This window comes from Cydia strobilella, chromosome 12 (genome assembly GCF_947568885.1).
Source record: "Cydia strobilella chromosome 12, ilCydStro3.1, whole genome shotgun sequence".
Classification (NCBI taxonomy): Eukaryota; Metazoa; Arthropoda; class Insecta; order Lepidoptera; family Tortricidae; genus Cydia; species Cydia strobilella.
Window position 1 is genome coordinate 6,577,314 of NC_086052.1, and position 13,402 is coordinate 6,590,715.

A 13,402-nucleotide genomic window follows, 5' to 3' on the forward strand; every position below is an offset into this window, starting at 1 on the left:
TTTATACAAGGAGACAATTAAGAGAGTTCTTTGTCGATAATATCCAAAAGGTAACTACTTAGTATGCTTTCCTAAAGATACGAGTATCTGCGCCTGTTAAATACTAACATTATTATTTGTAATTTCATAAGCGTTTAAATACCTCTGTCTATAAGTATAATTATGCACTTTATAAATACAGTCACTAGTTAAGTAGTCGTTTTTATCAACGACATTCAGATTTTCAAAAACATTATGAGCCAAATTTCCCAGTTCTTTTTTACTCAATGAATTTTAAAAACGATTTATTTCAATATTAACTTTATTATTTAATCAAATGCATTCACGTTCATTATTAACGCGTGAACATCAAAAGGTCATTTTTAATATGAAAGTTGCCTTATTTAAGCGATTCACAAAGCGAAACTTTCGTAAATATTGCTGCCACGATAAAACGGAGTACATACCATAATATACGCCAGTTTCCTCAATGTTCGTGTCCTTTTTTGTAGGCTACATTGTTTCGGCATTTGCCTCAAACTTTCTTGGGGAATACACATTTTGATTTTTTCGCAATATCGTGGCGTGTTATGTTTTCGAACTATTCGAAGTTAGAGGGACTCAACACGGATGCTGTTATATTTTTACTGTAGACTTTTTTATTACAAAACATAAATACCTATTAGTATACTAGGACAATATTACACAAAATAACTCTAGTCTAGTCCCACAGGAAGCTCAATAAAGCTTGGATTGCAGGTAAGGTACTAGACGCCGATATATAATAAGAACATAAAAAAACATCCATAACTAAGAACAAACATTCGTGGTAAACTCGCAAATAAATGCCCTTACCAGGATTTGAACCAGGAGCCTTCAACTTCATAGGCAGGGAATAACCACCAAGGAGAACAATAACCCTGTGCCATGGTCGTTATTGTACTAGAATTACACAAGATTTACGTCTTATTAGCATTCCAACTAACCGTTGGGAGGAACGCGCGGAGATGAGACCCGAGTGGCGTCGTAACCTGCGGGAAGGCATGGCAAAGCACGACGAGCTCTGGTTGGATCACCTTAACCAGAAACGAAATCGCAGGGCTGCTGGACCACCCCAGGAGTCAAGACACATCTGTGATCGGTGCGGCAAGAAATGCCGATCAGCCATTGGCCTTTACAGTCACCGCAGTCGATGTAGACTGTAGACATCTCCTCAAATACCTCGAGTCGCTGCAACTATCATCTTTTTAGGATGCTGTGGCCAATGATGATGATGATGACGTCTTATTGCACATTGAACAGCAAATATTGACAGTTCGTGCCAGTGACGCGCAGTTTTCATAAAAACCGTCGCCATGTCAGTAGCCGTTATCATACATATAACTAGTTAAATGTCCCGCTTGGCTACATGTGAATCTACGAGGAACACACCACGTAGTGACGTAACGAACCAAAACGTCTCGGGAGTATTAAAATAATTACTTAGTCTGCAAATCTCAGCACGTACCTATCTGGTGGCATTGAGATAAAATATAACGTAGTTTTTACCACCAGCAATTAAGGTTCAAAATAGCAACTAGGGACTTTTATCTCATTAGAAGTTCATCAGATGCTCAGCAAATATACATAGAGATAATGTACATGAAGTCTATGATGGAAATACAGTTGAATTGTGTATGAATAAGATACGTTTGTAATGAGAATAGGAGAAATACTATTTCAAATATCAGAAATAATTAGATACTTCTTGCACGAAACCTACTACTTACTTGTTACTTGTTATTATTACACGAAAATGAAAAGGTGGTTTTCAACATGGATGTGGAGTTTTTGAGATATAAATATGAAGATGGAGCGGAGGGATTTATAATGAAGAAAAGTAAGTACTTAGTTAAATAGTGAATTTATGTATATATTATAATCGTCACTTGTAATATTAATTAACGTAACCGCCAAAATTACAAAATTGAGTTAAGTATACAGTTCTACTGCAAATTTGATGATCTTTCGATAACTGCTATTAAAATTGCGATATCATGAAAAAAATATCGATTACGTTAACCAAAATCAGACCATTTTTTTTATGTATGGCACATTACAATCCAACACGTAGTTTTAAAACGAGAACTAAACTCCGTTTGTATGGGAAGGTGAAATTCGGCCGAGCTTGTTGGGGACTCTTAAGGGTCGGTTATACTAATCGTGGATTGGAGATTGTTAGTAAATGTACTATAATGACAAACTTCGATCTTTTCAACAGTTCTCTACAGGAAGCTAGCCATATACATATCATATAACGTTGATCAGTTCTTTGATTGTGCTTTTTATGCAAATAAATAATGGGTAGGTAACAACTGTGAGTTAGTCAGCTCTACCTAAGTATATAGATAGCGCTGACATTTCTGTTCTGCTGACATTTTAGTTAGGACTAATAAAATGGCTGTAAGGTTATGTTGTCAAACAAAGATTTTTAGTGTATATTTTATTTTTTCTTTCTTGTTTTTTTTTTATAATTAACATTTTCTACAGAGTTCATGATAGGCGTGCGTCACCTTCAAGCCCTCTACATGTTCGCGGTCTCCGTGGTGCTGGGTCTACTGCGTGGCAGCAGCGGTGTAGCCATGCTAGCCATCAACGACCCGGCGCGGCTCAACGACACATACATAGAGGTAAGTTAAGTTATCGTTACAGTCGAAAAACTTAATTGAGTAATTCTAAAAAAAGTGGCATCATAACCTGTCATCGAGTTTTTTAATTTAATGTGTGCTTATTTGCTCTTTTTCATATGAAACAAGAATGTTTATAGATAAACAAAAATAACGTTTATCGAGGCCAAGTCATTATTTTTATTTAAATTGAATACTTATATAATATTTTCTTCTGTTACCACGATAGTTACTCATGAAATAAAACTATGAAAACGGATTATATCGCGTATATTGAATACTTATATTTATAAAAAATAAAGAGGTCCACTTTTCACTCTAACCTTTTGGACAAGACTGTCCAAAAGCATCGCTCTTCCAGTTTTAGTTCTTTAGATTTTATAAGCACCAATTTATGTTAATAAAATATCATGCTATATAATAAACAGTACCTTTTAAAATCCCTAAAAGGTCCCTTTCTATAGTTTTTCGTAATTAACTCGTAAACGGTGGCCCGTAGCAAAACATGTTCTTTTACATACATAGTCTACATAAAATTATCTACAAGTACACTTTTTCCTAGGACCCATATTTAAACGTTACCTATTATGATTATCTCTGTCTATGTTTTAAATGAGACAGTCCTGCGCCAAACTGTAGTAAAAAATGTTCTATGACCCTTTACCGAGAAGTTATCGACCAATTCTTTTTTTCAGATCCACGATTGGGACAGAAGAACACAATCCACCACATTTTCATCTTTTCTGTTTGGCTACGCTCTTATGCTGCTACCAGCAGAACTTTGCGTCAGCCAGTTTGGAAGCAAAATGTTCGTCACCGCCGTTCTTGCCATGAATGGCGGATTTAATGCGGCTATGCCTAATATTGTGAACAAGGTATGCTGTTATCTTAATTTTTTATGCAATTTTCTGCCTGTTTGTCCAGAAAAAAATTAGAAGGTACCATCAGACCACGGAGAACTTTACCTATGAGGTGAACGGAAGTAACGGAACGGACTTGGTTAAAATGAAAGTCCGTAATTACTTAGCAATTTAGTTGAGTAATGCAATGAAGTAATTTTTTTTTGTATTGCAGTTTTTGTTTTTCCAGGATTGCATAAAAAAACCGGCCAAGTGCGAGTCGGACTCACACACGAAGGGTTCCGTACCATTAACTATAAAAACGGTCACCCATCCAAGTACTGACCCCGCCCGACGTTGCTTGACTTCGGTCAAAAATCACGTTTGTTGTATGGGAGCCCCACTTAAATCTCTATTTTATTCTGTTTTTAGTATTTGTTGTTATAGCGGCAACCGAAATACATCATCTGTGAAAATTTCAGCTGTCTAGCTATTACAGATCACGAGATACAGCCTGGTGACAGACGGACAGACGGACGGACAGACGGACAGCGGAGTCTTAGTAATAGGGTCCCGTTTTTACCCTTTGGGTACGGAACCCTAAGAAGGAAGTTTAATTATAGATAGAAACGCAACTAGTAATAAAATTATTGGCATATTTAATCTCACTAGCCCTCTATCTGAAAATATGATCATGACCTTGTTAAGAGTGAAAGTGAAAAATAAATAAATACAAGATTTAAATCATAGCTCTTCTTTATTTTTCCAGGGAGGCTGGATAGCAGTGTCCAACACCCAGTTCCTACTAGGAATGTCTCAAGCTTGTTTAGCTCCTGCAAATAGAATTATGCTCGAAAACTGGATGCCTCCCAATGAAAAAACCTTCTTCAGCAGTATAGTTTACGGAGGTAAGATGGTAAATAGATATAAAATAATAATAATCTTAAGTATAAATTCAACAGCCAACTTACCATGCAAGAATGCGACATTTTCAAGGGAAATAAATTTACTCGCTGCCACCTCTGGTGAATACTGTAAATGTACCTCAGGTACATATTGCTGGCTCGTGATGAATTTTGATACTTTATCTCACTTGTCAGGTTTTCAGAAAATATGAAGTCACTCATGATAAATTATTGATGAAATGAACGGTCTGGTCATTTTTTTCAGGTACGTATCTAGGCATGATTCTGTCATTACCATGCACCGGTGCGCTCTCAACACACCAACTTGGCTGGGAACTGATCTTCTACGCGCAAGCCATGGCTGCATTGTCGTCATGTGCTGTATGGGGCATACTCACGGCAGCTGCTCCGCAATGGCATCAAGCTATTGGGGATAAGGAGAGAGAATACATCGAAGAAGCTAAAGGGTTTTATAAAAAGGTGCGGGTTCGATTTTAATTAGCATGTGTTTAGATTTATCGATACCAATGTGTCGTTTAAGAGAATTAGCCTCATGCATGAAGTTTATATTTGAATGAAATATGTTTTATTCGGATGTTTGTTACCGTTATATCATGTTACAAATGCATTTCCTTTTTTAAATTACCATTTAATTACTTAAAATTATAAATAAAAAGTACAAAAATTTGCCCGCGAAAAGCGAGCGAGCGAAACGCTCGAAACGCCACGTGACGTCACGCGTTCGACAGATTAGTGTCATTAGTAGCAAACGTCAGTTGGGCCGCCCAACGTGTGACGTCATCACGCTCTGTCGAATTCGCGCCAAAAATTATGAGCGTTTCAACCGCTCAAAAATTTTCAACATTTTAAATATTTTTAATAAAATAATGTTAAGGTTTACAAAAGTATTTTTTATCATTTCCGGTGTTCCAACGATATAAATTATGAATCCAAAAATAAAAATAAATTCATGCATGGAGCTAATTTCATACCGCAGTGAAGTCGACACCGTAGCAGGCTTGGCATCAGTACGAGATACCTTATCAACTAATAGAGATGTTGACAAGTTTTTAGAACTGTTTTCATTTTATAGATAGACACGTAATTATTGCAATAAAAAAATATTCCTTAATTTTTAATAAAAAATCGACTTTAATTAGTTGAGTGTTTAAAATTCACGCCAAAACGCTCCAAGCTGTCACGTGATCTTGATGACTTAACGATGTGATAAACAAACTGCTGTTAGTGCTAGAGGACCACTAGGTTTGACAAACTTGTCTGTGCGTGTTTCTCACACCGTGACGTCACGCGCTCAGATTTGCGTTTGCAGTCACGTCATGCTGGGCATTATTTTAAATACTTTTAATTATTTTTAATTAATTCATTACGCATATTTACACTTACAAAATATGATTTTCAGCATTCTAATATTTCCTGCTATGGTAAAAACATAACATTTTATATATTCGCGATTCATGTCAACATCCCTATTATTATTTATTATATTACTATATATTAACCGACTTCAATTTCATAGAAGGAGGAGGTTCTGTATTCGTTTGTGGCTATTTTTTTTACTTTTTTTGTTACTTTTTAGGGTTCCGTACCCAAAGGGTAAAAACGGGACCCTATTACTAAGACTCCGCTGTTCGTCTGTCCGTCTGTCCATCTGTCCGTCTGTCCGTCTGTCTGTCTGTCACCAGGCTGTATCTCATGAACCGTGATAGCAAGACAGATGAAATTTTCACAGATGATCTATTTCTTTTGCCGCTATAACGACAAATACTAAAAAGTACGGAACCCTCGGTGTGCGAGTCCGACTCGCACTTGTCCGTTTATTTATAATTATAGAAACAACAGCCAGTCCCGTGGCGCGACATTCTTCGCTCGCCCTCCTTCTGGTCTCTAGCTGCTGCCCACGCAGCTTTCAACGCCGTGTTTGTTTTCTTCCTTTTCGACGTGCCTTACTTTTATACTATATTTGGAAGGACATTAAAAGATGTAAGTACAATCTATTTTTGTAACGATTAATAAATATTCCTTTTATAAAAATAGATTGATACTTAAGTAGCATGTCCAAGCTAAGTTGTGGAGTAAATAATCTCTGAGTATTAGGCTAGTGGTAGTGTAGGTAATAAAATAATACTAGACTGTTGGAGTGCAATGAATAGAACAGCTACATTTCTTTATTTCTTTATTTTAGTCACATTCACAAACTTACAGCTAAGATGCCAAAACGCTTATCCGGTAGAGATATTAGATACAAAACAATCAGAATTAAACATATTCTATAAAATAAAACATTAAAACAAAACAAAAACAATTAAATAAGTTCATTACAACAAGTACATAATACAATAGGCATACATTCGCTAGGTACACCCGCCATCCTGACTCACGATAAGACGTTTCTTATTATTAATATATTTATATAATTAATTTCAGGCATCAGTATTGGCAACGTTGCCTTTTGTGGTGATGTGGTTGGTCTATCTCACCACATCTCCAACCATCGAGTGGGTATACAACTCAGGGTTCATGAGTTATGTACTCAGTACTACCTACTACAGAAAGTTGATTAACGCCTTAGGTGAGTTCCTCACCAAAAATAAAAAAATACGATTTCAATCCGACTGCTTTGGTGGCTCTTAATACCCACTTGTTTTCTTTTTACACGTTTTGTAAAAAATTGAACTTAACTTAACTGTCGTTGCTAAGTTCTCGTAATTAAATACTGAACCAATTTTTCCTATAAGTAGGTAAAAATGCACTTAATAAGTACATATATTCTCCCAGATATATCTGACGCACATTTTGTTTGATTATTTACAGGAGCTTTTGGGGCAATAATTGGACTGACTGTACTTTCGAATATAAACCCGGACTCTGGTATAGCTGTCGTCATATTGACCATAACACTGGGTGTAACTGGATTTCAATATTCTGGATTCCTTGTATGTAAATATAAGTCGCTTTTAAACTACCTAATTTATTATTGCATGTCCCGTTCACGGTGCGTAGCCAACGTAGCGAACGAAACGTAACAATCACTGTCACACTAAATATGTAAGTGATAGAAATATATGACTACGCTACGCTACGGAGCGTTAACGATTGGCACGTTGGCTAAGCACCCAAATCGTCAGGACAGGTGATTACAGGTGAATAGGTACGTGGGTGAGTGACTGACATTTAATACAAATACAAAATGTTATCGATCGAAGAGAAATATATATAGTATACAGTAGCAATTGCTATTTTGGTTATCAAGTTCTTGTGAATTGATCTATTATGTTGTTATGCATGACTTTGTAGTCCAAAATATACATAATTTAACCATCGTCTTTTATTAGGACAACTATCGCAACCTGTCTCAGAACTTCAACGGTACTTTGGTTATCCTGACCAGCGCAGGCGCTAGCATCGTTGGTGCTGGAGTGCCTCTCTTCACGGGCTTTATCCTCAGTCCTGACCCTGTAAGTATCAAGTTTTTTAAGTTATTTACGTACGTACTTTGACCATATTGCTTGTTTGCTAGATGCTGTTAGCTTTGAGAAACAGGAATGGTATTAATGAACTTCAAAAGCAAAAAATCAGAGATCACTGATCATCAAAGACAAATACATTTTACTAGAACTTTGTTATTTTATAACGTGGTACAGAAGACCATTAACAGCAGTCGGGAAGCATGTCCCACAAAATAAAAAGACGACAAATGACATAAGGCTGACTACAGGGCCCCTATTCGAGATGCACAACTGTCAGTTTCGTCATCCACATCTGCTCAACAGAGGAATGATTCGCCAGGATTATAAATATTTAAGTAGTTAGTATTCATCAGGTCTACATTCTGTCTCAACTAAAATTATTATACAATATGATTGCTGCCTAATTTAAAAATGAGTAGATAGATTTGTGCAAAATGATAAGAAAAACCTTATTTCAGACGGATTTCCGTCGCTGGCGCGCTGTTTTTCTCTCCCTCGCCAGTTTCTCAGTATTGGGAAACGTGCTGTATACAGTGCTCGGTCGAGGGGACCGCGCCGAGTGGGATCGAGATCGGATCAAGTTCGGTTACCATAATGGTAAGAATGGTTTGTATAAATATTGACTTCGTAGGCGCGCTGGTTTCTGCCTAGCGCAGTTGCTCGGTGCAAGGGAACATATCGCACACGGTGGTAGGTTGCAAAGAACGTGTCTATAAAGACAACGACAGCGCCAATTGCAAACAAGTTTAGTTACCATAATGGGACCTAATTCAAGTCTTATTAAAATCGATATTTTATTGCTCATCTTATTAGCTGGTCGCTGTCAAACGAGGCCAGGCTGGCCACACTTACAACAAAATAAGGGCTACCATTTTTGTGCTCACCAGTTGGCGCCACTGTAGATGTAGGTCCAGAAAAACAGATCTCAAAATTCTTCTATGCTTATTTTAATAAAATCAATACGTTTTAATATACACAAAGGTATTCTAACGTCTAAATGTGCCATTTTTTCAACCTGTTTAATTTTGCATATATTTTAATTGGCACTTTTTTTAAACCACTAACATTTATTATCTATTGTTTACCATGATTAATGACAAAGATTTACCACAATTATGAATAAGGCGTGAAATTTCCCGATAAAAAAGCTTGAAACCCCCAAAACTTCTATGCATTAGACATTTTGAAATACCTCCATCTACACTAACACCCCTAGCGGCGAAATGAAACGCGATAGCCCTCATTATGTACAACTCCGGTCCATGGCCGGATATCGCTATACAATAAGTGCATAGCCCTGTCCTGATCACATAGCAGAGCATCTGTGTGATAACCACATTCAACTGTAAACACCGTTTTAAATTTAGGATTCCATTTTTTCACTCTTGTGTAATTCATTCATCCATCATACGTTCCATTCACTTCTAAAATCGCGAGACAAGTAAAACTTCGACTGCTATAATCTTAAAAAGTTTCAGACGGCATTTCTTCGCCATCTTTCTCTCGCCATCGCCAGTTTCTCGATGCAGAAACGTGTTATTAACAATAGCCTGTCTTGGACAGCAAGTTCTAAATATATGGTGTTAAATCGATTTATTATCAGTTTTCCGAAATAGAGCCGCAGTGCACGGATTTTTTATGAAACGCATCGATGTTGTAAATACTGGTGCTTCGAATACTTAAAACTTCTGATTACATTTTATGGACTAGGTGCAAGAATTAGATAATTATAACCTTATATACGTAAAATTCAAAGACATCAGCCCTGAAACCAGTACAAGATTCAAAACCAAATTTAGAAAAAAACATTACAAATCCTCCCCCAACACGGCCGGTCACCGCGGGGGTAGTAGACTACAACCCTCCAGAGCAAAGCAATTCATGCTGCCACATGAATACACAAAATATAAACGAATCAAGAACAGTAGACAAAAGCAGCCAGATGGCAAACCAAAAACAAGTACTTTATGTGACAACCTACAACGTCCGGACACTCTCATCCCACGAGCGTCTAATAGAATTAGAAGAAGCATTTAAGTCAATAAAATACGATATAATTGGAATAGCAGAAATGAGACGCATGGGAACAGAAATCCAAGAGTACAAGGATTTCTTACTCTGCTACACAGGCCAAACACCGGGAAAGTATGGAGTTGGCTTTCTGATAAAAAAATCTTATAAACAGTACATTGAAAGCTTCACGGCAATAACAGAGCGTGTTGCCCTTTTGAACCTTAACATTGAAAAATACAACATATCGATTATACAAGTGTATGCTCCTACAGAAGCGGCAAAAGAAGAAGAAATCGCTTTCTTTTACAATACTGTCATTCAAGCTATAGAAAAAGCACACAGGGACTACATTATAATGGGAGATTTCAATGCAAAAATAGGTCAACCCCAGCAAAATGAATACCTGTCAATGAAACAGTACGGATATGGCGACAGAAATGCGAGAGGCCAAAAATTGATTAATTTTGCTGTTCAAAATAAATTACATATACTAAACACCTTTTTTAAGAAAAAATCAACCCGGAGATGGACTTGGCGGTCACCAAATGGCCAGCATTATAATGAGATAGACTATATTTTATCTAATCGCCCAGAGTTATTTCAAAATATAGAAATACTAAATGTGGACTTTCCTTCAGATCACCGACCTGTTAGAGCTAGTGTATCACTTCCTAACACTAAGAAATGCAGATCCAGCTTTGCAAATAACCCAATTATAACACTAAAAAACGAAAAAGAAACAACCCAATATAGAAAACTACTATCAGCATATCTGCCCAACAGACAGGAAACAAAATGTGTCCAAAAACAGTATAATATGCTAATCGGTGTTATTAATCAAAGCCTTAGAGAAGCTCACACAGTCAATAAAAGTCAAAATGAACACGAGGTATTATCAAAACGCACAGTAAAACTTATGGACAGAAGAAGAACATTGCATAAAACCAAAAACAAGACTCGCAGCGAAAAAAATGAACTATGTGCCCTGTACAAATTAATTAGCAAGTACATAAAAAAAGATTATGCAGAGTACAGAAAGAAGACCATTATGAAGCACATAACACAGGCGGGAAGTACTAAAAAAGCATACAGAGAACTAACACAGAACAAAACATGGATTGGGGAACTCCATTCTTCGGGAAAGGCATCACACAAACGAACCGACATTATAGAAGTGGCAACAGCATTTTACAGAGACTTATACAGCGAAAAAACTGACAGGAACCAAACTGATAGTGTATCAACACCACATAATAAGAAGAAAGCAGAAGACATCACTGAACTTGAGGTAATCAACGCAATTAAAAGCCTAAAAAGTGACAAGAGTCCAGGTGTAGATCAAATCAACAATGAAGCTCTCAAGACAGCAAGCAATATTTTAGCTCTACCGCTATCAACTTTATTTAATCGCATAATTGAAACCGCTGCTATACCATCTCAATGGACAGAATCTAATATAATCCTAATTTACAAGAAAGGAGACCCTAAAAACATCTCAAATTACAGGCCAATAAGTTTATTACCAGCGGTTTATAAACTCTTTTCATCAATCATCAATCGAAGAATAAGTGCCGCTTTAGAAAACAATCAACCAGTAGAACAAGCAGGCTTCAGAAAAGGCTTCTCAACGGTCGACCATATCCACAGCTTAGAACAACTAATTGAAAAATTTCAAGAAAAACAAAGATGTCTCTACATTGCCTACATTGACTATCAGAAGGCTTTCGATACAGTATCACACAAATGGATATGGGAGACTCTAGAAAGTCAAGGAGTAGAGCAACAATACATACAAGTTATTAAAAATCTATATAGGAACAGTACCGGTAAAGTGAAGCTGGAAACCATGGGTCCTAGCTTCCCTATCAAAAGGGGAGTAAGGCAGGGAGACCCTCTGTCCCCAAAACTGTTCATAGCGATCCTGGAAACTATTTTTAGACAGCTAGATTGGAAGAACAAAGGAATATATGTAAACGGCAACTACCTAAATCACCTTCGTTTTGCAGACGACTTGGTAATACTCGCAGAGACAAGCTCACAACTACAATATATGATTACCTCGCTACATATGGCCAGCGTGCAAGTGGGACTCGAAATGAACCTATCAAAAACTATGGTAATGACAAATGGCATGGAGCGAACCATAATGGTAGGAAACAAACCATTGACTTATACAAAACAATACATATACTTAGGAAAACAGATAAGTTTTGATAAAGCGAACAACGAGTTAGAAATTGAAAGGAGAGCACAAAAGACCTGGAACAAATACTGGCAGCTAAAAGAAGTATTTAAGAGTAACATGCCCGTCAGCGTGAAGACTAAAGTCATGAATACATGCTTATTACCCTGTCTGACATACGGCTGTCAGACATGGAGATTTACTCAAAAAGCTATGGAAAAAATAAGGACTTGTCAACGCGGAATGGAGCGTAGTATGCTAAACATCAAGAAAATACAAAAAATCAACCATACAAAAATAAGACAACACACAAAGAGCATAGATGCTCTCAGCTATGCCAAAAAACTTAAATGGAGGTGGGCGGGCCATGTAGCACGTACTCAAGACAGGCGCTGGACAGCAAGGGTGACGTCGTGGAAAGGACCTCTAGGAAAAAGAGGGATAGGAAGACCTACTATGAGATGGCAAGATGATATCACCAAAATTACTGGGCCAAATTGGATACAAGTGGCAAAGGACCGAGATACATGGAAGGCTTTGGAGGAGGCCTTCACCTGTGAAAACGGGGTTCTTGAATAATATTATATATATAGAACGCACAAATATGAAATAATGTAAAAAAAGTTCAAGAAATAAAAGGCTTTTTATTATTTTTTTATTTTTTATTTATTTATTTATACGTAAAATATACGTAATACTTTTAAATCCTAATACAGCTCAATTTCTTATTCCACCTGGATTTTTGCTCAAAATCGTCCCAGGTTGAATAACGATAGAGCACCACGGCTGAGCTTATTTAACATACAATGAACGCCAAGATTTATTCGTAACCATCTAAAAGGCCTGCACGGCTGTTTATTCCTTTTCAGATGCAAATCAGCTAGAGTTGGAGGAGCTCAGCCTGCCGAAGACCTCGCCAAAGGACGACCGACCCTTACAGTAATAAACGATTTTCAATTGCAGAGCTATTTTTCGTTTCACTATTCTTATTATTTCCCTTGAACTTTAAATTTAATCATATAAGAAATAGAAATATAGTGCAAGTTATTGGTAAAGGATACGGAAACGCATTTCTTAGGCTCTTTCCTTACTTGTAGATGTGAAATAGAAGTAAACTTATATTAGATCCAGCCACGAGAGCAGAAGCTGCGCACCATTCAAAAGTGTGAAAAAACCTTAAGGCAAGTTCTGATAAAATCGATATCGGAACTTGCTTTATGCTTACAGACAATGCTCCCTTAGAGCGGCACCCGTTACATCCGATCCGTCAGATAACGTTTAAGACTGAAGTTAACTGCACCTTGATGCATTAGGGATGACTCACGTTAGA

The 13,402-nt window shown here is 37.0% G+C and overlaps 1 protein-coding gene across 1 annotated transcript; it reads left to right on the plus strand.

Moving 5' to 3' along the window:
- Nucleotides 1–1,652: 1,652 nt before the first annotated feature.
- On the plus strand, nt 1,653–13,038 carry LOC134745981 (putative inorganic phosphate cotransporter). The gene is made up of 11 exons (XM_063680142.1): nt 1,653–1,858; nt 2,509–2,648; nt 3,341–3,520; nt 4,254–4,392; nt 4,655–4,869; nt 6,241–6,390; nt 6,835–6,979; nt 7,222–7,343; nt 7,743–7,865; nt 8,336–8,474; nt 12,942–13,038. The coding sequence occupies exons 1-11, from the start codon at nt 1,795–1,797 to the stop codon at nt 13,013–13,015; spliced, it is 1,491 nt and encodes a 496-aa protein (XP_063536212.1). The 5' UTR covers nt 1,653–1,794; the 3' UTR covers nt 13,016–13,038.
- Nucleotides 13,039–13,402: the final 364 nt, after the last annotated feature.

Excerpts from the sequence above, each read along its gene's own strand:
- LOC134745981 (XM_063680142.1), top strand. The coding sequence starts at position 1,795 with ATGGATGTGGAGTTTTTGAGATATAAATATGAAGATGGAGCGGAGGGA. Across the intron at positions 1,859-2,508 it reads GGGATTTATAATGAAGAAAA|AGTTCATGATAGGCGTGCGT; the intron begins GTAAGTACTTAG and ends CATTTTCTACAG. Across the intron at positions 4,393-4,654 it reads CAGCAGTATAGTTTACGGAG|GTACGTATCTAGGCATGATT; the intron begins GTAAGATGGTAA and ends CATTTTTTTCAG.